Source organism: Ictidomys tridecemlineatus, chromosome 3 (genome assembly GCF_052094955.1).
Source record: "Ictidomys tridecemlineatus isolate mIctTri1 chromosome 3, mIctTri1.hap1, whole genome shotgun sequence".
NCBI classification, from domain to species: domain Eukaryota; kingdom Metazoa; phylum Chordata; class Mammalia; order Rodentia; family Sciuridae; genus Ictidomys; species Ictidomys tridecemlineatus.
This window is the reverse complement of record NC_135479.1, coordinates 146,300,691-146,327,409: the sequence shown is the minus strand read 5'-3', so window position 1 is coordinate 146,327,409 and position 26,719 is coordinate 146,300,691. Positions and strand designations below refer to the sequence as shown.

General features: G+C 43.0%; 1 protein-coding gene across 5 annotated transcripts in view; it reads right to left on the bottom strand.

Moving 5' to 3' along the window:
* Ildr1 (immunoglobulin like domain containing receptor 1) overlaps positions 1-23,868 on the bottom strand; it is a 32,639-nt gene extending 8,771 nt beyond the window's left edge. For 2 of the 5 annotated variants that reach the window (XM_078044136.1, XM_078044133.1), the window contains exons 1-5: positions 23,566-23,863; positions 10,009-10,179; positions 8,618-8,767; positions 4,476-4,595; positions 3,942-4,088 (exon numbers count right to left, since the gene is read on the bottom strand). In XM_078044136.1, coding sequence (XP_077900262.1) covers positions 3,942-4,088; positions 4,476-4,595; positions 8,618-8,767; positions 10,009-10,179; positions 23,566-23,620 — 643 coding nt within the window. In that variant the 5' untranslated portion in view covers positions 23,621-23,863. Of the gene's footprint in view, positions 1-3,941; positions 4,089-4,475; positions 4,596-8,617; positions 8,768-10,008; positions 10,180-23,565 lie in introns of all 5 variants that reach the window. The other 3 variants (XM_005327657.4, XM_078044135.1, XM_078044134.1) reach the window with 2 other exon arrangements.
* Positions 23,869-26,719: the final 2,851 nt, after the last annotated feature.

The following is a 26,719-nucleotide window of genomic DNA, read 5'->3' as shown; positions in this document are numbered from 1 at the left end:
TCCCCTCTTCCTATCTTTTAAAAATCTCAGTTCTCAGTACTGGGGAATAAACCCAGGGCATTCTGCCATTGAGCTACATCCCCAGTCCTTTTTTATTTTAAGACAGAGTCTTGTTGCTAAATTGCCCAGGCTGGCCTTGAACTTGCAATCCTCCTGCCTCAGTCTCCCGTGGAGCTGGAATGACAGCCTGAACCACCACACCAGGCTCAGGGCACATTCTTTAAGACATCCCCTGTGTGGCAGAAGTGACACTCAACACCTCACCCTCCTACAGAGACCAGCACGTTCCCTCCCCTCCAGCAGGTGTCCTCTGTATGCCTCACCGTGTAAACTCGTGCCCTTGAGACCCCTAACTTCACTTTCCCCGTAAACTGGTTACCAGTCCTTACCATCCCCTTTCTTTGTCTTCCTTTTAATCATGGGGACTCAGTCCTTTTTTTTTTTTTTTTCCCAAACTACCGGTCTCCCCTACTTTGACCAGCCAGTCTTCTCAGCGACATTCTCAAGAGCTTCCTGGAATCCCTAGGCCCCCTGAACTCTTGTCATTTTAGCCTTGGGGAACCACCAGCCATGCTCCTTGTACCCAATCGGGCCACTGCTTCAGATGGCCCTCCCCCCAACTGGGTTTTCCTAGGTTATCTGTCCACCACGCACGCACTCCCTCCTCTCCAGCAGCACCCTCAACATCCTCCACTTCTCAGGGCTTCCCTCCCCCATGAACTTTCAGCTGGTGACATCATGGCTGTTGAGGACAAGGAACTAGCCCTGCTCTGGGGTGTGCCTGGAGGTTCTCTGCGGAACAGAGCCAGTAACCGACCTAGGGACTGAGAAGCTGTTTCTCCAGTTCTCATGGAAAAAAAAAAAAAAAAAAGACTCCATTTCAAGAACTTTCATCTGTGAGTCCTACTGAGGGTTGTTTACCGTGCTCAGTGGATAATCATAGGCTATTAAAATTGGGTGTCACTTTCATTGTTCTCCTCTCTACTTTTACCTCTTACAGGAAGGTGGCTCACATTTTGGGAAGCCAGGCTGTGGTTAGAGAAGTTCCAGGACACCACGGGCATCCTTCCCGGAGTCCCTTCTGTGTGTAGTGCTTTGACTTGGGGAAATCAAGACAGGCTGACACGAGCTGGGTCAGCTTCCTCCCTTGTACCCGAGTCAGCCTCCACATTTAATGACTTCCTCTGCCTTTTCAGAGGTCAGGATGCCTCCCTCCCTTCCCTTTCTAAGGCGAGTTCTTTCCCTATAGGCCTGCCACCACTCCCCGCCCCCACCCCTGCCACCATAGCGCCATCACCCTCAGTGATCTCTCCCTTCCTTGTGGTTGGTCTTGGTTCTTTACTTACAAACATGCTTAGAGTGACCTTAGTCTATACCCGCTTCCCCCATCAGAGAGCCTTCGTGAATAATTCCTTCCCCTCCACGCAATTCTCCTCTTGTCACCAAAGTTCTCAGGACAGTGTGCCCTAGTGACGTACTCTGGAAGTGACCTCATCCGCTCAAGCCCTGGGATCTTTATTTGTGGCCTGCACTTCTTCCTTTGACCAGTCCTTTTCAATGAACTCCAACCACTTAGAGAAACTATTCTCTGCCGGAACCTCTGTTTAATCAGTTCACTGGTTGGATGCATTTATCATCTGTGCTCGGTTTGTCCCTAGTTCTGCCCATTTTTAATGCTCCACAGGCTTAGGGATTCTAGGAAGGCAACCTGAGAGCTTTTCTCCTCCCATCTCACATAAAACTATGCAGCAACTGTGACTTCTCCATGGGCTCTCTCCCTGAAGCTCCTCTTTAAGGAGTTCATGTTGTCTCAGTCTGTCCCAGGGTGACATACCCACAGAGGCAGAGGCAGCCCCTGTTGTGGGACACACAGACACTCACAGCCAGATGCACATGGATTGAACACTGCACTGCCACTGCTACTTGCTAGCTGTGAGAATTCTCCGACTTTCAGTCCCCTCATCTGTTAAACAGTGATGACATCTGACTTCTAGGGTTGTTGGGAGGAAATATATACAAAGGACATATGCATTATAGTCGCCCAACAAAAGTTAGTTCTCTTTTCCTGTAAGACAGTAACTTTGGAGCACAGGCCTGAAACAATGACCCATGACCTTTTTGACCTTGCAGGTTAGGTTTTGTTTCTATCTTACTGGGCAATTCTGTATTTGCCTTTAAAGCCTTTACTTTCAAATGAACTAAAATGATAAAAGTGGCTATCTCTGGGTGCTCAGATTAGTCTACATTTTCCTGAATTTTCCAAATACTCCACAATGTGGTACTTTATTTACATGATCAGGAATAGGAAATATCATTTTCAAATAATTCTTTTCATTTAAAGCAGTTGATTCTACTCCTTTCCATTCACTAAGAAAAGATCTTCACATTATAACTTTTTATTCTTTCACCTTTACCAAGTATTCTGCAGCCAAATTTTTGAGGGCATGTTGTAGTTGTTTTAAAGAATCAAATTTTAGTCCTAAGAAAGACCAAAGTAAGAACAAGATATTTTGCTCCCTCTTCCCTGCCCCTAACACATGGAGGGAAAGAAATAACTCCCAGATCAGCAGCCTTATATCACCCGGGAACTTTTGAGAAATACAAATTCTTGAGCCTTACTCCAGATCCACTGGGTCAGAAACTCTGGGGGTGGGGCCAGCAGTTCACTGTGAAGAAACCTCCACTCCATTCTAACGTGAGCTTGTTTGAGAATCACTGCTCTTAAGACCTTTCTCCTGTTATTTCAATCATCTTGAAGGAGCACCATGAAACTATAATAGAATAAGAAATACATATTTGAACTCTGCCTCTGGTTTCTGACATAAGCTCCTAAAATCCTTGGAACTTCCAGAGTAGTGAGTTTTCTGTATGTCAGTGAGATGACTGGTGGCCAGGGGCCTCTTGATAGCTTCAGACCAATGCATGATCAGAGGGTTGAACTTTCAGCTCTATCCAACTCCCAGCCTCCTGGGAGGGGAGAAGAGCTGAATGTTGAGTTGATCACAGTGGCCAGTGATTTAACCAATCAAGCATCTATAATAAAGCCTCCATTAAAAACCCCCAAGGACTGGGTCCAGGAAGCTGCTGGGTAAACTGAATTGTTTAGAATACACTTCGTGCACCTGGAAACAGTAAGGAAGCTCCATGTCCCCTTCCACAATCCTTGCGCTATGTGTCTCTTTCTTTCGTTGTTCATTTTCTTTGGCTGTTCATTAAATATGCTTTGTAATAAATGGGTAAATGTAAATGAAGTGTTTCCCTGGGTTATGCAAGCCACTCTAGCAAATGAATAGAGCCCAAGGAGGTGGGTGGGGGAAATCCCAATTTATAGTCAGCTGGTCAGAAGAATAGGTGACATCCTATTACTTGCAAGTGCCATCAGACCTGGGGAGCAGTTGTAGGACTGAACTCTTAACCTGGGGATATTTGCTACCTCCAGGGAGACAGAGTCAGAAGGGAGTTAAATTGGTGTCTGCTGGAGAACTGCGTGGTATGGGGGGAAGGAACCACGTTCCACATCTGGCATCAGAAGTGTGCTAAGTGGTTTTTGTTTTTTCCTTTACAGGTAGCCTTCTCTCACACCGCTGCCTCTAGATTCCTCATGCCCAAGCAAGGTCAGTTCTGGGAGCAAAGCCTGTAGCACAGGATAATCAGGGACACTGAGGAAATGCCACCGGTACACAGAGGTATATGAAAGGGGCTTTAGGCAGAGTAAGAGGTGGACAGGCAGAAATCCCCTTATCAGCCACCTTCTGCAAGGCTCTACAGCTTCCCTAAGCATCATTTACAAGGCTGAGGCTCATGTCCTCTGGGCCTGTGATGGGAGAATGCAGAGAGGGGAACAGGAAGATCCCAGGGCCTTGACCTTGGCATGGGAAGCCCATCTACTTGGAGTGCTGAGCATCCCACCCCCATCTCACTGCTGGTCTGTCCCCTCTCACCTTCCTCAGGACAGCAGCAACGGGTAGGACAGCAGGGACAACGGATGTAGCAGCAGCAATACTGAGGACAGCACTGGCACCAGCACACTCCAATCAGCATGAAGAGGACCAGTGCTCCCAGAATGATGAAGATCACTGTCAGCCAGTCTGCAGGGGAGAAGACGAGCAGCAGTGTACTGGATATTCAGCAGAATGCCACCTGTTCTAACACTCTAGAGGTCTAAGCAAACACAGCTCTTGACCCACATGGTAAAGTGGAGCACTATGCTGGAAACATAGGTTTATTTCACTTATGAATTTATTCTTTATATGGTGCTGAGGATTGAACCAGTGCCTCCCACATGCTAGGCAAGCGCTTTGCCACTGAGCTACAGCCCTAGCCCCTAGGTTTAGCTTTGATAAGGGAACTTCAGAGGTTCATAATCCAATGACAATAACAGGTTCATTTCTGTTTTTGTTGTTGTTGTTGTTTTCCCCTGGGTAAAAGTGTCACAGTGGTGGGTTAGTCAAGCAGAAAATTCTAGCAGCACTTACGAAGGACGATGAGCTTCACCTCCTTATCAGGGTCTCCTGATGTGTCCCCTGGGGCCTCAATGGTGCAATAATACACTCCATGATCCCACCACATCACTTCGTTAATCACAAGATCAGCTCCTACATGGGAAAGAAGGAGAAAGTGCCAGTAGACAGGCACTGGTTTCAGACCCACGGTAGCTTCAAGACCCCAGCATTATCCTTCCACATCCTCAGGAGCCCTGGTAAATGGGTATCAGTTCCTTCCTCTGAGACCTTCCTCCTTCTCCAAACAGTATAATGATGGTGGAGTTTATTACCCCTGAGCCTACCACGAGGCACGTCACAAGGATTCTGCATACATGGCCTCACTCAATTCTCACTGAGACCCTGTAAGTGGGTGAGGCAGAAATTACACCTTGACTCCCAGCATATATGCTTCCCTTCATAGAATTGAATTTTTGGCCATATGTGCAGCTGCTGTGATTTGAGTGTCTGGCCCTTCAGAACTCATGCCACAATTCAATTGCCTTGTAAAACAGTATTAAGAGGTAGGGCCTTTAAAAAGTGACTGGGCCACGAGGGCTCCACCCTCATGGGTGGGATTACAAAGGGGTAAGTCTGGGACCCTCTCACGCTCTCACCTTCTGCTGTGTGATGATACAGCAATAAGACCATCACCAGATTTCTCAGCCTTCAGAACTGTAAACCAACACATTTCTACTTATTATAGATTAATCAGTTTCAGGTGTTCTGATAATAGCAGCACAAAATAGGGGGTATCCAAAATAAGGTAAGTGTTTTCCATTCTTTCTTACAGATGGACGTGCAGAAGTGATTCAGTTATGGCCAATAAAATGCAATCAGAAGTGTCACATAATGGCTTCAAACAGCTTGAGAACACTTTTTCCCCCCTTTTCCCATTTATCTTTTCCTCTCTACTCTGTTATCTGGTGCTATGGTTTGGATAGAGTTTGAGGGTGTCCCCCAAGTTTCCTATGTTGGAAGCATGGTCCTCTGTGTAGCGATGTTGGAAGATAGTGGAACCTATAAGAGGTGAGCTTATTGCAATGTTAATCTGAAAGGAGATTAACATTGTTTTTGTAGGACCTCAGTTAGTTCCCAAGACAGTGGACTGTTATAAAAGAGCAAGCCTGGCTCGCTTGGCTTTCTGGTTTCCTATTTTACCATGTGATCTCTGCCTCTAACACACACTCCTACCATGAGGTCATCCTCCATCCAGCCAAGGCGGCCTTTGCCAAGACCAAACTGACAGAACCATCGATCTTGATCCTGAACTTTCAGCCTCCAAAATGAGGAGTTAAATAAATAAAACTATTTTCTTTACAAATTACCCAGCTTTAGCATTTTTTATAGCAATAGATAAATGGACTAATACATCTGAAGAACAAATGTTTACAGCTCCATCTTGGGCTAGGAGGAAGAAGATGACCTTCTTGCTGAGCCGGAAGGAAGTTGTGTCCCTGAGGACTTAATGGAACAAGACCACATTAGGCCTGGGCTATATACTTCTGATTTTGTACATCAGAGAGAAACAAACTTCTTCATTCCTTAAGTCACTAATATTTTGGGCTTTTGCTTACTTTCAATCTAATCCTACCTGATGTGTAGGAATTTCACTGCATTTTAAGATGAGAAAATGAAACATAAATAGGTCAGGGAGTTGGCCAAATAATGTGCAGAAGGTGCTTAGCAGAGATGGGTTCAAACCCATGTCTCTCCGCCCTCAAATCTAGTGCTCCCAAACATAGTTCTACTGGACTCTCCAAACCAGAAAAAAACTCTCTGGCCTGGACACCTCATTAGAGATGAGCAAGTATCTCTGGATCTTGAAAGGACTGATTATGAGACGAACTTGAAGCAGTATGAATGAAATGCCAATATTTTAAGAGTCAGTTACCCAAGAAAAGAATTGAAGTTCTCATGAGCACTGAATACTCTGCCCCCCCTGTGACAATAAATATTAACATACACATTGAAGTTCAGCAAATTGGACAAATATTCACTAAAGACCTTTCCTGGGCCCAACACCACGTCAGGCACTGTGGGAGATCTGAAGAGGAACAAGGACTTCTCTGTCCTGGAAGGGTTTAAAAGCCAGTCAGAGGTAGCAGAGCAGCTCCACATTCCTGAATGATGGCAGTACCTGCTGTTACCCCCTCCGTCAAAAGGACATTGGCTAGTCTCAAAGAACTTAGCATTGTAGATTTGCCCTGGCCTAGTTGGTGGTCATATCTGCAATTCTTTATTGTCTGTTTGTCAAGAGATATTTATTGAGGAAATGAAACAAAAACACAAGGTCATGCAACACTGGAGCAAACTTTGACTTCTGTTTCCTTCTCTTTTACGTCAGTGCCTATGATGTTTTTCCTACCCACAATTTTCCAAACCCACTGCCTTTCCCATAAACAAGCTCACCCTAGACTTGGAAGAACAGTGAAAGTGCTTTAAGAGAAAGCCCCCCCTTAAGCTTGATAAGTATTGTAAATATGCTCCATCTTTTTATTGGAGTGATAAAGAGATTTTTTTTAAGGGATGTCAGTATAATAAGGACATTCAGATAGGTTAATATTTTAGATGACCCAAGAACTGATTTGACAAGGGCATCTCAAATGATACAAACACAGCCATGGAAGTATCAGAAAGCAAAGGCTCCAGGAAGTCTCAATGAGCCCAGATGCAGAAATAAAACCCAGGGGAAAGACTGCTTTCCTGTAGGAATGAGGAAGAGGCAGCGTGAGGAAGTGGAGGTGCCGAAGGTACTGCTCTGACTTAGAACATGACAAAAGAGTAAGGATGGTCATCCAAGGGGACTTGTGTCCTTTGGAAACTATAAAGGGGGGTTGCTAATGAAAGAGGATTTAAACTTGGGGTTGGATCAGAACTAATTCTGCTGGGGCTCTGGAGAAAGTAAAGCCACCTTGAATCTTTGAGGATGCACTTAGAGACTCAAGAAGGACAAAGGTTCCCTAAAGCCAAGAACTCAAGGGCTGGTTTGAGCAAATCAGAGGTTGAATGTAAAAGGATAAGATTTCAGAATTATAGAGAAAGTTGGAAGCAATGGTCAAACTGACCTTTAAATGATCTACCTTTGAGTGGTCATTGAATATTCACTGATTCTTCAGGATATAGCTATGGGCATCTTGAGTGGCCTGCGGGGTATATTTTCCCTTTTGTTAATCAGGAAAAAAATTACTACAGCACATAACACTCATTGAAATTGGCTCTGAATACCGTGCAGCAATTCTGGATCATAGGTTAGGAGCATGGGGAGCTAACGCACCCATTCATACAAAATGTACTGATGAATAACTGATGTTCACTGTACAATCAGTGTATATTAAGTGATGCTTACACAAAATCTCACGTAGTCCTCAGAAATCTCTGAGATAGGTACTATGGCAAGTCCCATTATATAGAAATTGAGGTTAAAAATTTTAAAGGGGCTTGCCCAAGTTCATGTGCCTTCCAAGTGCAGAATTGGCAGCCACGCCGGTATCTGGCTATGCTCCCCGCACCGGGCACAGAGAATAAAACTGCTGTAGACCCAGCTCCTATACATCACATGTGGGGAGACAAAGCCATTACATTATGCCCAACTCTCCGATGAAGGAAAAAGCCAGGGATAATAACTGACCTGTCGCTGGTCACTGAGCTAATGAGCAGAAGCAGTGAGATTCTCACCAGGGTTTCGTATCTGAGTCCCGTGCTCTTTCGGCTCTCACTGGAGGACAGTGGTCTCGAAGTGGCCACCTACTTGCAAGTCCCTGTTTTCATTGGATGGGCAACAAGAATGACCCGAGAGGAACTCAAGGACCTGGGGTTTGTGTAGACCCTGAGAATAATTTGTGGAAAGGATCAAAAGAACTGGATCCACACTTTAGCCCTGAATCTCAGGAAAGCAAGGAAACTCATTTCATCCAAACCTTTAGCCAAAGCTGTTGAACATCTAGTCAACACGTTCCAGGAAAGTGACCTTCGTCCATGCAGCACATTCTAAGAATCTGGCATTTTCCTCAATGAGAGTGAACAAGGAGCCCAGGAGGAGAAGTAACTGGGAAATCCCATGCTGACTCAGCCTGCCAGACCCAAGTCTGCTCCTCCCTCCACCCCCAGTTTCTTTGTACCTCCCCCACACTCACGGTTTTGGATGGTAATCTTGCGCTGCCTATAATCCACCCCCAGCACTGGCTCATTCTGTCCCCGTCTCTGGGCCACGATGCGAACTTCCCTCTGATTATCATTGCAGTCATTGGAGGGGTCCTGGCCCAGGGATAAAGCTGCTTGGTATGCTGAGGAGAGAAGACACACTCAAGTCACACAGAAAGTTCTGATTCTGCAGGTCTGGAATACGATCTGAGCGTTTGATGCCCAGTAAATTCTCAGGTGATGTTACTCAACCACAGGTGATAGCAGAACCCCACTTTCAGCAAGGAGCCTCCAGCCCCCTTACAGGTCATTATTTTTCAAGTTCTGGCTGTATCCTTCATCTCCCAGCCCAACTTCCCTAGTCTCATTTTCAGAGTTTCCCCAGTCTCTGTTCCCGGTGTTCCTCCACCTGCCCTTCCATTAGGAGCTTTGAGAGCTATTAAATCTTCTGGTAGCCAGTGCCTGCTATGCTAGTCCCCTTCCTCCCCACTTAACCCAAGCATTTTAAAAGTAACCCCAGGAAATAGCCTCAATTTAGAGAGGAGTCTTTGGGGGTGATAAGTGGCTTTGGTTTGGTAAGTGGCTCAAACAGTCAGATTTTGTGGTTCTGCTCAAATACCCCAGAGCTAAAAATGGCAAGCTGATGCCTCCTGCTCCTTCTGCCTCATCTCAGAAAGTGCATTTCCTTCCTCCAAACAGGGCATCGACTTCTATTCTCAACATTTCCAAAAGATTCATTGTCTCAGGTTGACTATGGGGCTCTGGATTCTGATTCCAGGCAGCAGAGCTGATGAGTGAGGCCACTGTTACTGAGAGGTGGGACTTGGCTGAACATAGGAGGGGCTGTGTAGTACCGAGAGGGGCAACTGCAAAGGGGCAGCCAGGGGAACCAAGCTGTTCACCATTGCAAGTGTGTAGACCATTGAGGAATGGCCATTTGCCAGGAGGGCTGGCTGAGGAAGGGCAGGAGGCTTCACAAATGACCATTAAGGCCCTGCATCCTAAGTGGTGTTGGAATTTTCTCATCTGCATTCTAAGGCCCTGGGGTGATGGGAGACAGGTCGGCATCATCAGCTTAGCAGACTGGCTTGACCCACGAGTGGACCAAGAAGCAGGACTAGCTCTACTTTTGCTTAATGTCTGAGCTGTCCTAAATCTTTTCAGAACAAGGTGAAACAAAAAATTTAAATAAACTTATATGTGACCTAGAACAAGTTATTTTGTCAGCCTATGCACAGTTTATCTATGAAATGAAGGGACTACATCTTTGTGGCTTCTTCTCACTATGAGGATTTGGGATCCTAAATAATTTCTAGATCCCAGACATAGAACATCACAGAGGTGCTGGGGAAGTGGAGAGAATAAGAAGGGGGAGGACACTTACAGGCAGAGAAGTAGTCAAAGATGGGGTCCTTGCAGAAGGACTTGAAGCGCCATGTCACCACCACATCCTGGAGCTGGGCAGAGGTTGTATAGTCACATTTGAGGACGACAGAGGCAAACAGAGTGACATAACGCTCTGTGTGTTGGACCGTCACCAGCAAGGACAAGCACCCTGTAGGCAAGAGCAGGGGACAATGTGGAAAGTGATCTACTTTTATTCTTGCCGTAATAAAAGCAATGCAAATGAGCAAAACTCACTGCCTGTTCTCTTGCCTGGCTGGCTGGGAGCTCATAGGCAGAGCCTGGCTTCTTACTGGGCAGAACAGAGGCTGGAGAATACCCTCAGCACCCTGGGCAGGGACAGGAAAAAAGAAGTCTAACTCCTAAGAACTCTAGAGAACCTTGCCTACATCAGGCAGCACCTTTCCCACTTCTTGGTGGTGGTCTGCTCCCTGGAGGTTCTGGGACAGCTGGCAGGTTTGTCTCTAGCTTGTTCTTCAAACACAAATACTTCATACCATGCCTGTCACTTACAGGGCACTCCATAAATATTTGTTGAATATATGATGGAATAAATGACCAAGGACACAGTAACCAGTGAAAATCTGACAGCCAGTCAACATAATCACAGAGCAAATCAAACATAAATGGTCAGATGGTGACAAACCAGATTAAGAAAGACTTGGAGAAATTGTTTCTTTTAAAAAATTCCTTCACACCACCCTCCAAACCTGTAGGCATCCTTAAAGTTCCAAGCGTACCTGGAGGAGGAGCCAGGTGGCACAGAAATACCAGGAGGGGCTTGGCACAGTCAGGGGTCAATCAGTAACCATGTCTTGGCATGTTCCTATGTTAGCATGGTTTCTAGGCCGAGTTACCGGGGACCTCTTGTTGGGGGAGAGTTAGTATAGATTAGCAGCACTCACACTTGAGTGTGCATCACCAGCAGGACTGGAGACATCCCAGAGTGCCGGACCCTGTGCCAGGAATTTCTGATTCAATAGAACTTGGGTGAGGCCCAAGGACTTATATTTCTAATAAACTTTCAGGAGATGTTGATACTACTACTCTAGGGACCATACTTGAGAACCACTGGTCTAGAGTAGATTTAAAAAAAAAAAAAAAACTCAACCCACAGGCTTTGGATTCAGTTATAACTTGGTTCAAATCAATTTTTTTTTCATTGACATGGGACAAGCTATTTATTGTCTAAGCATCTATTTCCTCAGCTCCAAGTGGAAATAATGATAATACTATAGGTTGAGCACCCCTAATCTGAAAATCCAAAATCTGAAATGTTCCAAAATCCAAAACTTTTTTGAATGCTAATATGATACCCAAAAAGTTTCTGATTAGACCATATCAGACTTCATATTTTCAGATTAGGGATGCTCAACAGGTAAAATCTATGCAAATATTCCAAAATTTGAAAAACTCAAAAATCTAAAACACTTCTGGGTCCAAGCATCTCCAGAAAGAGGTTATCATTAACCTGCATTAACCTCATCAGGTCCTGGCAAGAATGAATGAACTAATTCACTTTGATGCCTGGATCAGAACCTACACGGACACTGCTGTGTTCGCGTCTGAGTGTCTTCCCTCTTTTCCCTTATGAGAGCCAAGGAGAAGGGGATTCTAGCATTTTCTTCCAGAGAGTTTTCAGGGGGAGCCACCTTCGTTTTGGTGGAGTGTCCCCATTCGCAAAGCAGCTCAGTGGGCCTGTCGTGGGCCCGTCTTGATAGCGAAAGCCTTGTGATTCTGGGTCCTGCTTCATCTCTGGCCACAGCCCTCATGAAACCATCCTCTGAAGTACTGTCACCTGATTTTCTCATGTCCAGAAGGGACAGTGGAATGCGGCTCAGGGCAGGCTCTGGCCCTCAGAAATGACCTGTCACGTCCCCAAGACTAGGCTGTGATAAAGATGCCCCTCCCCACCACCCTGCTCCTATGACAGATGTGAGGAAGAGGGCTCTGCTTCGTGGCAGGGGAGACATGGGCAGGAAGACTGCACAGAATAAAGGGATTTAAACTGGACCCTAAGGCTCAGGTGGGATTAGGATTATGCAGGCAAATAGGGAAAGGGCAGGGAAACTCACTGAGGAAAGAAGAAAAAGAGTAAGCAAAGACTTTCATCAGGAAGGGGCAGTTACTTAGGGAGCCTAAAGGAATCCACTCAAGCTGGTGCCTCTGGCTGCCAGGGAGGTGGGGGAATAAACAAGGGGGGCTAATGGCAGCCTTGCTGGGGGGGGAGGCTGGGGTATGGTGAGGAGTCTAAATCACAATCCACTGCCTATTTCCAATTCACAGGTGATTTCTGTATGTTTTTCTAAAGCATCAAAGTAGAAGAAAGGTGACTTCCTTATTCAGCTGTGAATGGAAAAGAGCATTGTTTTCAGAATAAACCTTCAGGAGTTTGGGGGAAAATAGCTGCTACTTCTACCAACCATAGGATTCTTAGAACTCAGGCCAATCAGAATGGAAGGCCCCTGTGCGTACCTTAAGTCTATCATGGATTATTTCACAGTCTGATTCTTTTATTCTTGCTCCTCCCTCACCAACCCCTTTGCTGTTTGTTTGTTCTTCCAGAATTGTCCTGAAATAGACCTTGCAGCTTTCAGCCATCGCAGATTTCACTGAACAATAGAAGCACTACAGATAAGATTCTGGTAATGAGTGGAGACTGCCATTGTCAACAAGGGCATGTTTTATTCAGTAAAACATACTGACTGAAGAAAAACAAAACCTTAGATTCACATAGCACCTTCCAATATATATATATATATATATATATATATATATATATATATATATTTACACATTAACATGATCCTGGAAGGAGACAAGCTGTGCTCACTTCATATGCAACACATCTGAGGCTTGGAAAAGTTAAGTGAATCATCTCCATCTATGTTTTTCTAAGGGAGTCAGAGGCAACATTCTGTCCCCGAGCAGTGTTCTTGCCACTCTGCCTGGCTATTTCTTACAAAAAGAAGAATAATTAGCATTCAAAGTTTGCAAATTGGCGGTTGGGGCCAGGTTATTGATTGCCACTCTAGCATGGCGATTAATAACCTACCCGTTCTTTATTTGGTGGAAGGGTAATTTGATATAGTCTATTCAAAGACTCTAGTCAACATTACTTGTACAGAGATGGAGCATTTGGGAGAGGGGAGGGCAGGCTTGCTGAGGGTCAGAAAAAAAAAATTTGGCTGGCACCAGAAGCTTTGAAGATTGGTGAATCTGATCCCTTTGAGGGAGGGAAATGAGGACAAGAGCAATCACCTTGATCACCAAATACACACTAGATCTCCTTATGTGAATGCCCTTATTATGGGCAAGGCACGTCTGGGGAACCCAACTCACCTTTGCCAGCGTCAGTGCTGGCCCTGCTGCCTGGTGCTCTTTATTCTCTCTACAACTTCACCCCCCCCATATGAATTTTGAGGCTTAACATATATGAGGTCCCCACGTGTTCTGAGCATACTGAGCTCACTCACCCTCTCTCCAGGGGAATGCCAGCCTCACATCATCTCGCACAGATCTCACACCTTCACCCTCTGCCCTGCCACACCCACGCCCACACACTTGGAGGAGTCCCCAGAGAAGAGGTCTTAACAACCCAGCAAACTTCTTCCTTCTCAGTTGCTGCTGCTGGCCCTCAGCATCTATTGTCCACCAGATAATATATGTTCTTTGTCTGTAATCATCTCAAAACCCCCTTAGAGCAGGATCAGCTCTGCTCACCTATGTGGACAAAAGTTCAGAGGATATTAGCCAAGCCCCCATGTACACACCAACACACACCTAACCTAATACATATCAGCACCAAGATTTTAATTTAAGTCCTAATGACACATAAAACTCATTTTTTCCCCAAGTAGGCAAGCGTAATCTTCCAAGGTGGAAGTCAGGCACTGGACTGTTAAAAATATCAATTTTCCAGATTGAGAAGGAGAAAAAGTAAGTAGCAAAAGCCTATGTCAAAGGCCAAAATCTTCCATCTCTCTTTACCCTTAGTCTCTTGCTTTTCTGTACAACGAACCACACTGGGCATCCACACTAAGCAGTAAGTAGGTAGGGTTTCGAAGAAGAGACCAAAAACAAGCAGAATCTGTGTTGAAAATATGTGCAGTTTCAAAAAGAGAAATAGCCCCTTGGGTATTTCAAAATAAACATCTTGATGGCATCCTTGTTCTTTCAAACTTAGCACCAAAAGTTTCCAAATTCTTAAATTCCCTTGATTTAAGGGCATTTCCTTCTTCCAGATCCATCGCCACCTAACTGTCTGTTATCATTTGCTCTTGAAAATTTTAAGTTTGGAGCCTGACTCCCTCTGTTCAGACTCTGCCTTCACTCCTCACCCTAGAGGCCTGGTAAGTTATTTCCAAACTACACCTTCTCATTATATGCAAAATTATATGTGATGTCAATACATGCCTCCTAGGGTTAAAGGATAATAAATGTTCCCCACTTAGCAAAGAGCCGGGCACATGGTAGACATTCAATACACGTCAGACCTCATTTGTACCATTTGTACTGATCTTGTCTAATTTAGGAGACTAAATTAGAGGCCAGCATGTAAAAAAAAATCATTTTGAAAGAATTAAAATTATACAAATGAAAACTATCATTATAGTCTTTTCATTGCAATAAATGAATTAATATATTAAAAACTCTGTAGCTCTGTATACCAGCGAGCCTATTTGATTTGCCTCATCTGTGAAAGAGGAAGAGAGGGAGACCTGTCATTGAAGGGTAGAAAAGGAAACTTTAGAATAAGATGTTAGAGTTATGGGAAGGACGGATGGGAAAGGGGATTCTCTGTTTCCCGCCACAAGGTACTTTCCAAGACCATGGTGCTATGCCAAGGGGACACTACCATCCCAGGGTAAAGTAAAAGCAAAATAGACCTATAAAAGCCAAGTATTTGGCAGCTAAATACCTATATTCCCAAACACAGGTTTATCTTTGTACATCTTTTAATTCAGTCTTTCTCTCTTATGTTGTATCAAATTGAGGAAGATGTTCCAGTTCATAGATGATATCATCTACATAGTATAGGAATATAGATGCAAAATAAAATATTTTAAATTAAAGAGTGCTTTGAGGGGACTACATGGTGTTTCCTCCTCTGTTCCATACAAAGGGGTCTGGTTTGGTAGAAGGAGTGTTATCGTTTATATCTGGAATGTCTTCCAAAGGCCCATGTGCTAAAGGCTTACAACCCAGCTAGACACTCTCAGAAGGAGGTGGAGCCTTTAAGAGGTGGAGCCTAATGGGAAGTTTTTAGGCCTCAAAGGGAATTGTGGAATGCTGGTCTCTTCAGCTCTTTCTTTGCTTTCCGGCTTCCATGAAATGAACTGCTCTACTCTACATGTGCTTCTGCCATGATGCATTGCCTCATCTTAGGCTCAACAGCAACTGAGCCATGAACCATGGACAGAAACCTCTAAAACTGTGAATCAAAATCATCCTTTCTTCCAAATTGATGTCTCAGGTATTTTGTTATAGTTTTGTAAAGCTAACTAATACAGGGTAGTAAGCAAGGCCACAGAGTATAGTCATGCCTGGTAATGGTTGCAGCCTGATGCAGACACAGATGGGGGTTCTGGGCTCTGTGTGTTTCTCAAAAACACAGGTTCCTCAGCTCTATTCAGCAGGTTAACAAAAAGTACACACTTTCAATCCTATCAGAGTTTACGTCTGAGCAAGCTATCTCCCCAAGTATATTTACCATCAATACTTATTACATTTCCTTAGATAACAGTGTAAATACTAGAAGAATCAAGGAGGAAAGAGATTGGCAATGAATAATGGAGAAGAAGGGAGAGAGTATGGAGACAGGAGAAATGGGGTGAGGACAGTGAGATAGGAGGGAGGAATTTTGTCCAGGAATTATGCGTGCGACAAGGTCTGGTTGAACAGTGCTAGGCTAGAGGGGCAGGGAGCTAAGCATGTGGCTATGCCGAGGAGGACAGTGATGGACACTGAGCACTTACTTTCTTGGTAGACGTGATATTGAGTTCTTGGATATACATTATTTTATCTCATTTAATATTTACAAAAGAAAAACTCCAACAAAACAGGAGATATGTGGGCTTTTTCCCCCCTCAATATCATGGGTGAAGAAAATCACCCATGATACATTAACTTACTTAAGGCCACAGAGCCTATGCTGTTTCTAATGTGCCACCTGTCTTTTAGATAAGTTTTCTAAATGTGATTTGACCCTTTAAGGAGACTTCATAAATGTAAGAGATGTTCACAAATGTATTTCCATCATTTTGTACAGAAACACTATTTCAGCTGGATGCAGTGGTGCATGTCTGTAATTCTAGTGACTTGGAATGCTGAGACAGGAGGATCACAAGTTCAAGGCTAGCCTTAACAACTCAGCAAAACCCTGTCTTAAAAAAATTTTTTTTAAAAAACTAAGGATATTGCATAGTGGTAAAGTGCCCCTGGATTCAATCCCTAATACCGAAGGGGCGGGGAGAAGAAAAGAATCACATCTTTCTTTCTGTTGATTAATATAAAATAAACAATAGAGAAGGGTAAAATAGAAAGTTCCTCCTTGCTTACCATGAATTTTACTCTCTAGAAGTACTATTGTTGATAATTTGGTGTATAACTCTCTATACTTTTTCCTACATTATTTTTAAAAACTATTAATCATATTATACACATTGGTTTGCAACTTTTTCTTCAAATGAATAGCATAGTCTATATTAGTACATTCAGATCTCATTTTTATTAGTGACTATATGAAAATTTACTCCATGGATGAAGTGTAATTCATTTACACATTTTTCTAATAGTGGGAATCTAAGTTGCTTCTGATTTTTCATTTTTTTATGAACAATGTTGACAAGAACTGCTGAAATAAAATTTTTTTTTGGTCCTGGGGATTGAATACAGGAGTACTTAACCACTGAATCACATCCCCAGTCCCTTTTTAATTTTTTTTATCCAGTGACAGGGTCTTGCTAAGTTGCTTAAAGCCTCACCAAATTGCTGGGGCTGGCTTTGAATTTCTAATCCTCCTGCCTCAGCCTCCCCAGTCACTGGGATTACAAGGTATGCTACCATGCTGGGCTGAAATGAATATTTTTATATAAGTATATCTTTACATGCATACTTTTATTTCAGTAGAATATGTATCTCAGTGAGAGCTTGCTAGGTCAAAGTCTTCTAAATTTTAATGGATATTTTAGGGAAAAAATGTTGTGAACAATGAATAAGAGATCCATGCTTCACCACAATCTTTCCAAAAGGGGAAAATTTCAATCTTCAAAAAAATTTTGATAAACTATTAGGTTAAAAAAAATCACTCAGGTGATTTGAATTTGACATTCCTTTGGTTACTAGGGGTAAAGAATAAGATCTGGCTGAAGGGCAGACACTCGGGGTTTCCCAAAGCCATTCACCCAGATTAGTGACTCATGTACCCACATACTAATCTCAGAGCACATGCAAATTTGGGCCCCATGAGAATGCACATATGCATCAATTTTTGAGTACCTATTCTGAGCCAAGCACTATTCTAGATGATAGGGATACAACAGCAAATAAAAGAGACAAGGTTGGTCTACTCTTAGAAATTATATTCACTGAGAGAGTCAACAATAAACAAGTATAAACACATAAACAAAATACTTTGTTATGGATAAGTCTTACAATATGGCTCAGAAACTATTAGAGCTTTGAATATTAAATCCTATCTCTGTACAAAAAGGCACTACACAGATACATGAATCCAATGCTCCTGATGCTTCTTCTTGATTGTTTCATATTCTGAATCAAGCATAAATCATCATCCTTCCTACAAACCTGGGTCTCTTACATGTTTATTAGTGAATGGACAAGATCAAAAACTAGAAATCATCCTTGATCTCTCTTTCTCCCTCACTCTTCATATGCAATCTGTAATCACGTTGGGTTTATTTATCTTCTAAATATTTCTGGAATCTCTTTCCACCTTCACAACCATCCTAGTACAAGCTGCCATAACCTCCAGTCTGCATTCTGCCTTATCTGCCCTCATTCATGCACACCCTCCAATTCTCTCTATATGGATTCCATACTGCTGTTCCATCCCCTAACTCTTACCTCCAATAGCTTGTCCATTGCTCTTAAGACAAATGCTAAACCTCTTACTATGGCCCATGAAAACAAGTATACCTGGTCCTACCCGCGGTTCTGGCTTTGTCTCTACCACACTCCCAGTAGCTGCCTCCCTATAGTCACACTGGCATTCTTCCCATCTCTCATACTCACTGAGCTCCTATCCAGTGATCTTGCACATGCTATTCCTTTGGCTTAGAATGATCATTCCTCAGCTATCAATTCAAGCATTGTGTCTTCAGGGAGGGCCTCCTGATTGAACAGAATCCATCCATTACGCGTTCTTGTAGTACCATATGCCTCATTCACAGTTGCCTTTGTACATTTCTTTGTATCCCTTCTTGACAGTGAGTATCACGGCAGTGAGGGCCATGACGGCTTTTGTTTGCCAGCATAATGCCTTGCACATGGCTTGCATTAAGCACTGGCTAAATGAAAGAATGAATGTATGCAAGATAGGTTTGGAACAAATTTTAAGTGCTCTAAAAGTTCATAGAATAAATGGTTAAACTTAACTATTTGTAGAATAGCCAGACTAAAAGCAAGGAAGAACTGTGTGTTTTAGAGGGACATGGGGTACACTAAACCATGCCCATATCAGTGGGAACAAGGCTGCCCAAGATAGTGAGCCTTGAATTCCAAACAAAAAGCTTATAAGCTATAGGGAGGTTCACGATTCAAGTGAAGATGGGAAAAATTAATCCAGGTAGGTTAACCTATCATCTGAGTAGAGGACAGTTGGAAGTGGATAGAGAGGTAGCAGTCCCAGAGGGGAGGACAGAGTTAAAGTGCTCAACGGAAGCTACTGAGAGTACTGCTGCCTACAACAGTAAAGCAGCAGCAGATTGTGGGACTGAGCAATCGAATTGGGGGATTAATTGAAGATGGGAAATGAAGAAAAGTATCACACTGGTGTCCTCTAACATGTGCAAACCAGGAGATCTAGAAATAAGAACTACAGAAAGATAAGATGTGAGAATCTTCCAAGTTCTTAAAACATGTAATTTTATTTTCTCCCTAGGACTACAAACAACGAAACAAATTATTATGCTAAAAGAAACCCAGTCGACAATCCATTAATTTCCCAACATCTCTCTCCACTGTACTGTGGGTGGGGCCAGGGGTTTAATAATTGGCATTTAGTCAGACAAACTTGGTTCTATTTCTGTATACCAGGATTCAACCAAATAAAACAAACCTGCTCCACCGTACGAGATAGGGCAAAGAGCAAAGGATTAGAGAGTGCCAGAGCTCTGGTCGTCGTCCCAGCTCTCAAACATTCCCCTGTCCCAGTCCAAGACACAAGATTTCCCTATCTGTACAACTGGCTGAGAGAGGAAGACAGAGGATGAGAGTTCTGCCTGTGTCCACAGAGCACTGGGATTCTGGGGAGGTACTTCAGGAGCCTCCAAGGGGGCAAGGAGAAGCTGAGTGGGCAGTCTCTTTGTCTATCACAGAGAAGCTCTGCTAGCTGTCACATCAGGTTTCATGAAGTCTGTGGAATAATCTACTCCTCTTCCCCACCATTCAGGGGAGATTACTAGTCTGGATACATTTTCTGATTTCCCAAAACATTACAAGTTGATAACTGGTGGTTCTGTAAGGTAATACCACTCAACAATGTTAAAAAGTTTTCACAAAAGCACAAATGACGCACACCCTTTTAGAATTTGGAGGTAGGGGACAGGAATAAACTTTCATTCCAAGAATAAACTTTGAGGTTGGGTGAAGGCAACCAGAGATATTAGCAAATAATGCAAAAGAGCTACAGGTACTTTCACCTTATCTTAATATTTTGCACTAAGGAGCAGGTATCCAGGCATCATTTGAGTGATAAAGATGTATTTCTAAAGAAAAAAAATCAAAGAATTAAAAAATTTTTAAAATAAAACCCACCCACCTCTGTCAGCTAATTTTTCCGTAGCTCAGAGTATGAGGACTGTGGTAACTTCACAAGACTCCCTGACCTCAGAACCTCCATCAGGGCCCCAAGCCACACTAACCAATGAGTACCTAAACCAGACACCATTATACTAGTGGCCTATACTTTGCAGTTGTGGGAATCTGAATGCTAATCAGAGAGCTGGGATGACTCTTCTTTGAAAACAGAAGAGAACAGGTGATGGACCACAATGAACACACTCTAGTATAGGATTTTCCAAAAGACATATTTACTGGAAATGAACTTACTGGATTTTTCTATTTAATAGTTTTAATGTCAGGATTAATTTATATGAATTTAAATATTTGATATAATGATTTTATCTGACATGGTAACAAGATTTTTGTGACCCTTTTGTTTCTTTTTTATAAACCTTGCCTATGTGCATATATGTCCGTTGTAAACTGTATTTAGCTGGGAATAGTGAAAAACATATGAAAAGAAAGAAAGGAAGCTTGATTTTCAGTTTGATCTCAAGAGACATTTGGGGAGGTTTGCTTTAAAAGTAAAGAAAGAGGTGAGAACAGAAGGAATGGACTCATTCCTAATATTTCTTGAGTGATGACCATGCTATAGATGCTGTGCTTGATCTTAATCCACCTGATAAGAGGTGGCCTTATTGGGTTTGCAGGGGACTACTTAGTAGAGATTTATCTGTTTTCCAGATAAAGGGAGTTTAATTAATTTCCCTAAGTCGCAGTTAACATGAGGTAGATTCTGAGTTCTAACCTGATAATCATTGCTACAATTTGGATCTGCAGTGTCAACAAAGGCCTAGATCTTAAAGGCTTTGTCCCAGCTTGGTGCCATTGGGAGGTGATGGAACTTTTAAGAGGTAGGGCCTAGTGGGAGGTCTTAGGTCACTTGGGGCATGCCCCTGAAGGGGTTATTGGGACCCAGATCTCTTTCTCTTTCTCTCTTTGCTCCTGACTGCATGTGGTGAGCAGCTTCTTTCACCAAGCATTCCTACCATGGTGTGTTGCCTCGTCACAGGCTCCAAAGCAATGGGGCCAACCATGACTGAAACCTACAAAACTATGAACCAAAATGAAACGTATTTTATTTAGAGACAGGGTCTCACTTGCTTTAGGATCTCACTAAGTGGCTGAGGCTGGCTTTGAACTTGCAATCCTCCTGCCTCAGCCTCCCAAGCCACTGGGATTACAGGCAGGCATGCATCACTGTGCTTAGTCTTTCCTATTTTTTAAGTTGATCATCTCAGTTATTTTGTAACAGTGATGAAAAGCTGAAAAACAGTCATCTCTCTGTTCAGTTTCTTAGCCACAGGGGAAGGGGGAGTTAATTTCTTTAACATTATATTTAAACAATCCTACTTGGTCCTAAATCGAGTCTACTATTATCACCAGGCTGATATTTATTATTCTTGCTTTGTGTAGGAACTGAACAAAGTGCCTTAAAATTTCATTTTAATTACACATCACAAAAACCTTTCATGTACTATTGTCATCACTATTTACTGGAACCTTGAACAATTTCATAAATTGCCTAGAGAGTCACATAAACATTACTGATGGAAAACCACATTAAATAGATGAGTGCAATTTTATTTACATTCATATATATATATTTTTCAGGGAAAATATCTGCTAAAATAGCTATTTCCCTTCAAAGTGTTGGAGTTAAAGTTGAAATCTTAAATTCTCATGTATGAAATGAAAGTGGACTTAGATGTTCATTTTAGGACTTTCTTTCTTTTGGCACTCTCTTTTTCTAAAACATATCATGCAGACAAGTTTCCTTTTAAGGCACATCAGGCAAATAAGCAGTCTGTGTAATTGTACTACTTCAGTGTCTGAGCTACTAATACCTTGTGGCAGGTGCACAGAGATTTTAAGTCCCTGACCATTTAGCAAGCTGCTTACTCTAAGAATATACTCTTTGGTTATATTCACTGTATTTGAGAAATGCTCCATGTTCAATATTGTTCATTAGAGTTAGATAGCTTTTTAAAACATTATGCTGATGATTTAAGGACTGGGTTAATACCCCTACAGGGATTTTCATCTGTAAGACTTCTTTTCTTGTTTTATTGACCCAGGTAACTGCTGTTTCTAAAATCCTAACTGTGAGAATGAGATTCCCAGTGGAAGGTGAGAGCAGACCTCTATTTCTCTGAAAAGAGAGCCCAGATAACTTCTGAAGACCCCAGATTTGTGGAGTTTGAGATGAACATGCAGAGCACTGAGAAAAAGACTGTGAACTGTGGATTTTTCTGAATTTGCATTCACAGTCTAAGCTGGTGACTGCTCTAGTGGAATTTGGGGTACTTAAATTTAGGTGAGGTTTAGCCCATTTTCTTATGCACTGTGAGTGTCCAATATCTTGTCTAGGGAGTATCAGACAATTTATAAGAACTATATTCTCCAGAAAATCTTGTAAGCCAGAGGGCCTTGGCAATACTAACTTTCTGTTTTTCTTACCCTCTTGCAATCCTCCCTTGCTTTTATTCTTAGCATTAAGCTTAAGTTATTGTAGAATCCTGTCTGGGTGAGATTTGGTTACTCCTGAGCACAGCTTCTGTGCTATCAATCCTATAAAAAGGAAATTCTGCCTACATGGCCATATTACGTCTTTCTTTCCCCTCAAAAAACATACCATACTCATATTGGTCTGTGAGCAAATTCTGAGCTAAACTTCTACTGACAACTTAAAGATAAGTGGGTAGCTACTGGTAGGGGAAAAAGGTAAAATGATATAAAACAGGGTGGAACTTCCAAGGGAACTTATAATTCTTGTTTGCAAAGTCACACCTACACCTAAATTTGAAAAGACCAGAAAAGCCTGCACATTCTGTCACCCAGCTACCCTTTCCTACCTGGTGCATGCTTCAATTCTATTTCCAGAGCCATACCCAGAACACTCAAAATCATGCTTTCCAAAGTAGAGAGGGAGTTAGTGTGGAGGCTGAAGCTGAGACAGTAGGTGGCTGGGCACCTGAAGGAGAGTTAACAAGCAGGGGTAAAGTTAAGGAAGTGAGTGGTTACAAAGTAGGAAAGTGGCACTGAACACTGTTAGCAAAAAGGCACATGTTGGGGTCTATAAAATAGACTCAGGATTCTGTCAAACATTCCTTCATATGCTGATGATACACTATAACTTCTCAGAAATGAAAGAAATGCACTTCTGGGCCAATATGGTCGCTAGTATATCTATAACCAAAAAGCAAGTATCAGATGAACAGGGAAAGTAATTAGGAATGTTGCTTTTTTTTTTTTTTTCCTTCTATCACTTCAGCTTTAAAGATCAAGAATAGATCTGGAGGGAAAGTCCAAATGCTCCGGATTTCAAAGGACCTGGACTAATAAAAGAGGAAAACAACAGGTTGCTACAGGCAGAAACTCGATCCAGTCCGAGCTCCGCCAGAGTGCAGCCCAGGCCTCCACTGCCTTGCTGGCGGTCAGCTCTGCAAGGCCAAGCAATGGCTTCCTGTCTCCCTGGGCCCAGAATGGGTCCCATTTTTCCACGGCTCACCTGCTGGGAGCCAGGTGAAGAGTAGCAGCCAAGACGGAGGCAGCTCTGAGCCCATGCTGACCCCTTTCTGGCCCCTTTCAGCTCAGGGGTTTCAGGACTCCTGTGTCTTTCTTCATCAGCCGCCGCCCAGGACGCTCATCTCCAAAGAATCCCCTCGGGTTTCCCCTCACCCGGCGCCGCTCGGTGGGAGGGCAGGTTCTGGTCACCCGGCAGGTGACACCCGCTCATCCGCACCTGCGGCGCTCCCGGAGGCTCCGCCCTGCACCTGGCCAGGCAGCGGTTTCCTGCTCCGCCCCCGGCTCCGGAGGACCTCGGGCACCTGCCCTACCTGGCGCCCCCACCCACACACCTCCGGCGGAGCAGGCTGCCCGGTGACCGTCCTTCCCACCGAAGCACTTCTGCTGCCACTCGCCCCCGCCCGCCTTGCAGAACGTTGCCATTTTCCTCCAGACGTTCATGGGCAGTCTCGCATCTTGCAAATTTCTCCCCTGTCGATTTCTAGAATTATGTGGATAAAACTTTCTAGGGTGTGTTTCCTGTGTTATATTTCCGTCCCCTCCTCTATGCTTAGAAAACTTTCTCCCCGCGACACAAACACTAATGAAATTTATGTGGGATGTATATTCAAGTTTTCTGGAAACTAAAGATCTTAGAAAGTGAGGTGTGAACCACAGACATAAACAATTTTCCACGATTGTAAAATTAACAGAAGCTCATTATAGAAAAAGTAGGGAAAAAAATGTAATGAAACTTTAATAAAACAGCCCTCTCCCACCATCCATAGGTAGGCATCACTAATGTGCCCTCGCCCCGCCCCCGCCCGCATCCTTCCTTGCTCTGGATGCTCTCCCAAGGTCAAGGTTTTGACTGTTTTTTTTTTTTTTTTTTTTTTAATTGGTTGTTCACAACATTACAAAGCTCTTAACTAAGACAACTAGGTCTCTTTCCGCAGGCCACCTAGGATGGAATCTCAGTCTCTCTTCCTAGTAGGGACCCATAGGAAGGGCAAAGGGGAGAAAGGCACACTTGCCTTTGGGAACCAACCAAACAACAACATTAACTTGCAAAATCACAGATAACTCTGGTTGATGTTAAGTAGAGAGCAAGCATTTTAAATACCTCTCTCTTATCAGTGCTTTCTCATTGACTCTGCTCCCCCTTTGTAACAAACACAACCACTCCCATAACCTTTTTTTTTTTTTAAGAATAGAATTATAAAAATATGTTAAACAGAGTTTCAGGAGGCTCCTCTCTGGTCACTACTTTAGAAATCACTATTACTTCTCCTAAGCACATTTCCTGCCCTGCTCTGCTGGGTCCTCTTTACTGGTGCTGCTGGTGTCTTTCATCTCAGCTCCATTCAGAGGAACATGCTTGTCCTGGATCTGATTGAAAGTCTCAACTCACCCTCCTCCCCCACCCCCACTCCTGGGTCTGGCCTCTGGTTCCCACAATAGGCCTCTTCACTTTAAATGTTTTTCTTATAGTCTCTCCCAGAAAATAGGAAGTAAATTCAGGAAGTGTGTGGCCAAAAGCAGATGGTCAAGTACGTGTAAGAGACTTTAGATCTGCCAGGATAGGATCCCAGCACAGCAGCAGCAGGAGGAGGGCATTGGGGGGGGGGGGGCTGTTTTAACCCCTTGAGGGGGATTTTGCACATAAACCCAGGAACATTGTATATGTTTGGGTGTCTGTGATGTTGAGCCTTCTCCTTCTCCCACTTATTTCCCATACCCTTCAGTCCCTGCTTTGATATAAATGCCACTCTGATACCCATCAAGCAATTATTTCTCCATGTTTGTTCCATGGAATGGTAATTTCATGGAATTTTTAAGAGTTTACTTTAAAAAGTGTTTTAAGATCAAATCAATTTGAGAAAAGCTGGATTAAGCTAAATGAATCAAAATTTCAGGACTTACTAAACCTTTGGAGTGTTACTGAATGTTTGAATCTCCAAGGGAATATGGCATGCAGCATCACTCAAAACCCTTTTCTTACAGATATTTTAGGGCAGATGTTCTATAGAACACATTTTGTGAAATCCTGGTGTTCTAAACCAAACATAATTGAGATAAGTTGGAAAATTAGGTAGAAACAAACAAAATGACTTTAATCAAGAACTAGAATTGCCTTATTTTTCTCTTAGGAATTACTCAGTTGAATTATTCAGTTGAATACCTCTGTGGCTTTTCTTGGTGAACACTTAGGTTAATTTTATTTCAATCTGTTCTCTGTCTACTATGTGCATCGTTGTTCTTCACAGTTATTATGCACCATGTGCCATGCAGTATGCTTAGAGCTTTGCATGCATTAGCTCATCAAATTCCCACAATAGAACTGTATGCTGAAAGGGCTGTTATTATAGATGTGAAAACGAAGATGACAAAGAGGTAACTTGCCCAAGATCACAAAACTAGTCAGAGGTGGAGTACTGAGTCTAGGTGAGACAGTCTGATTCCAGCTTAGCTATCATACCATTGACCCTTACCTCTGTGTGTCTCAATCTGTGTTCATAGCTGGCCAACTCTATCAGTGTATGTTAATATAGGTTTTTCCACTTGTATCATTCAGCTCTACATAAAGGAAATCTCAATTCCAAGCCTTAAACTCTCTTGAGCCAGTTATTCTTCCAACATTGCTATTAGTTCAATCAACATTAAGTAAGAGCATTTATTTGGCTCAGAACAACAGACAGTTGTCTCATTGCTAGACATAGAAGTAAAAAAAAAAAAATTGCTTGACCAGCACTATCAGCTCACTATCAGAGAGATAACTATTCTCATATACAAATTAGTAATAATAACAACCATTTTTTGGTATGAATCCTCTTAACAACACTGTTAGGCAATGAGGTATCATTGTCCTTATTTTAAAAAGGAGAAACTTAGGCACTAAGTTTTAGTAACTTATCCAAATTTCCTAAGTTTATTGGCAGCAGAGCTGAGATAAAAACTTAGGCAGTCTGTCGGCTGAGGTACCCCTAATCACCACCCTGTCTATATCATTTTGACTGAGCCAGGGACTGACTACCAGTACTGTGCTGTGATCTCATTATTTATTATTATACTTCTTAGTGGAAACTTAATCCATGAATGTTGCTGAATACTGTGTGTTTTCTGAGTACTGGGCATATGCCTCTGTATTTAAAGAATGT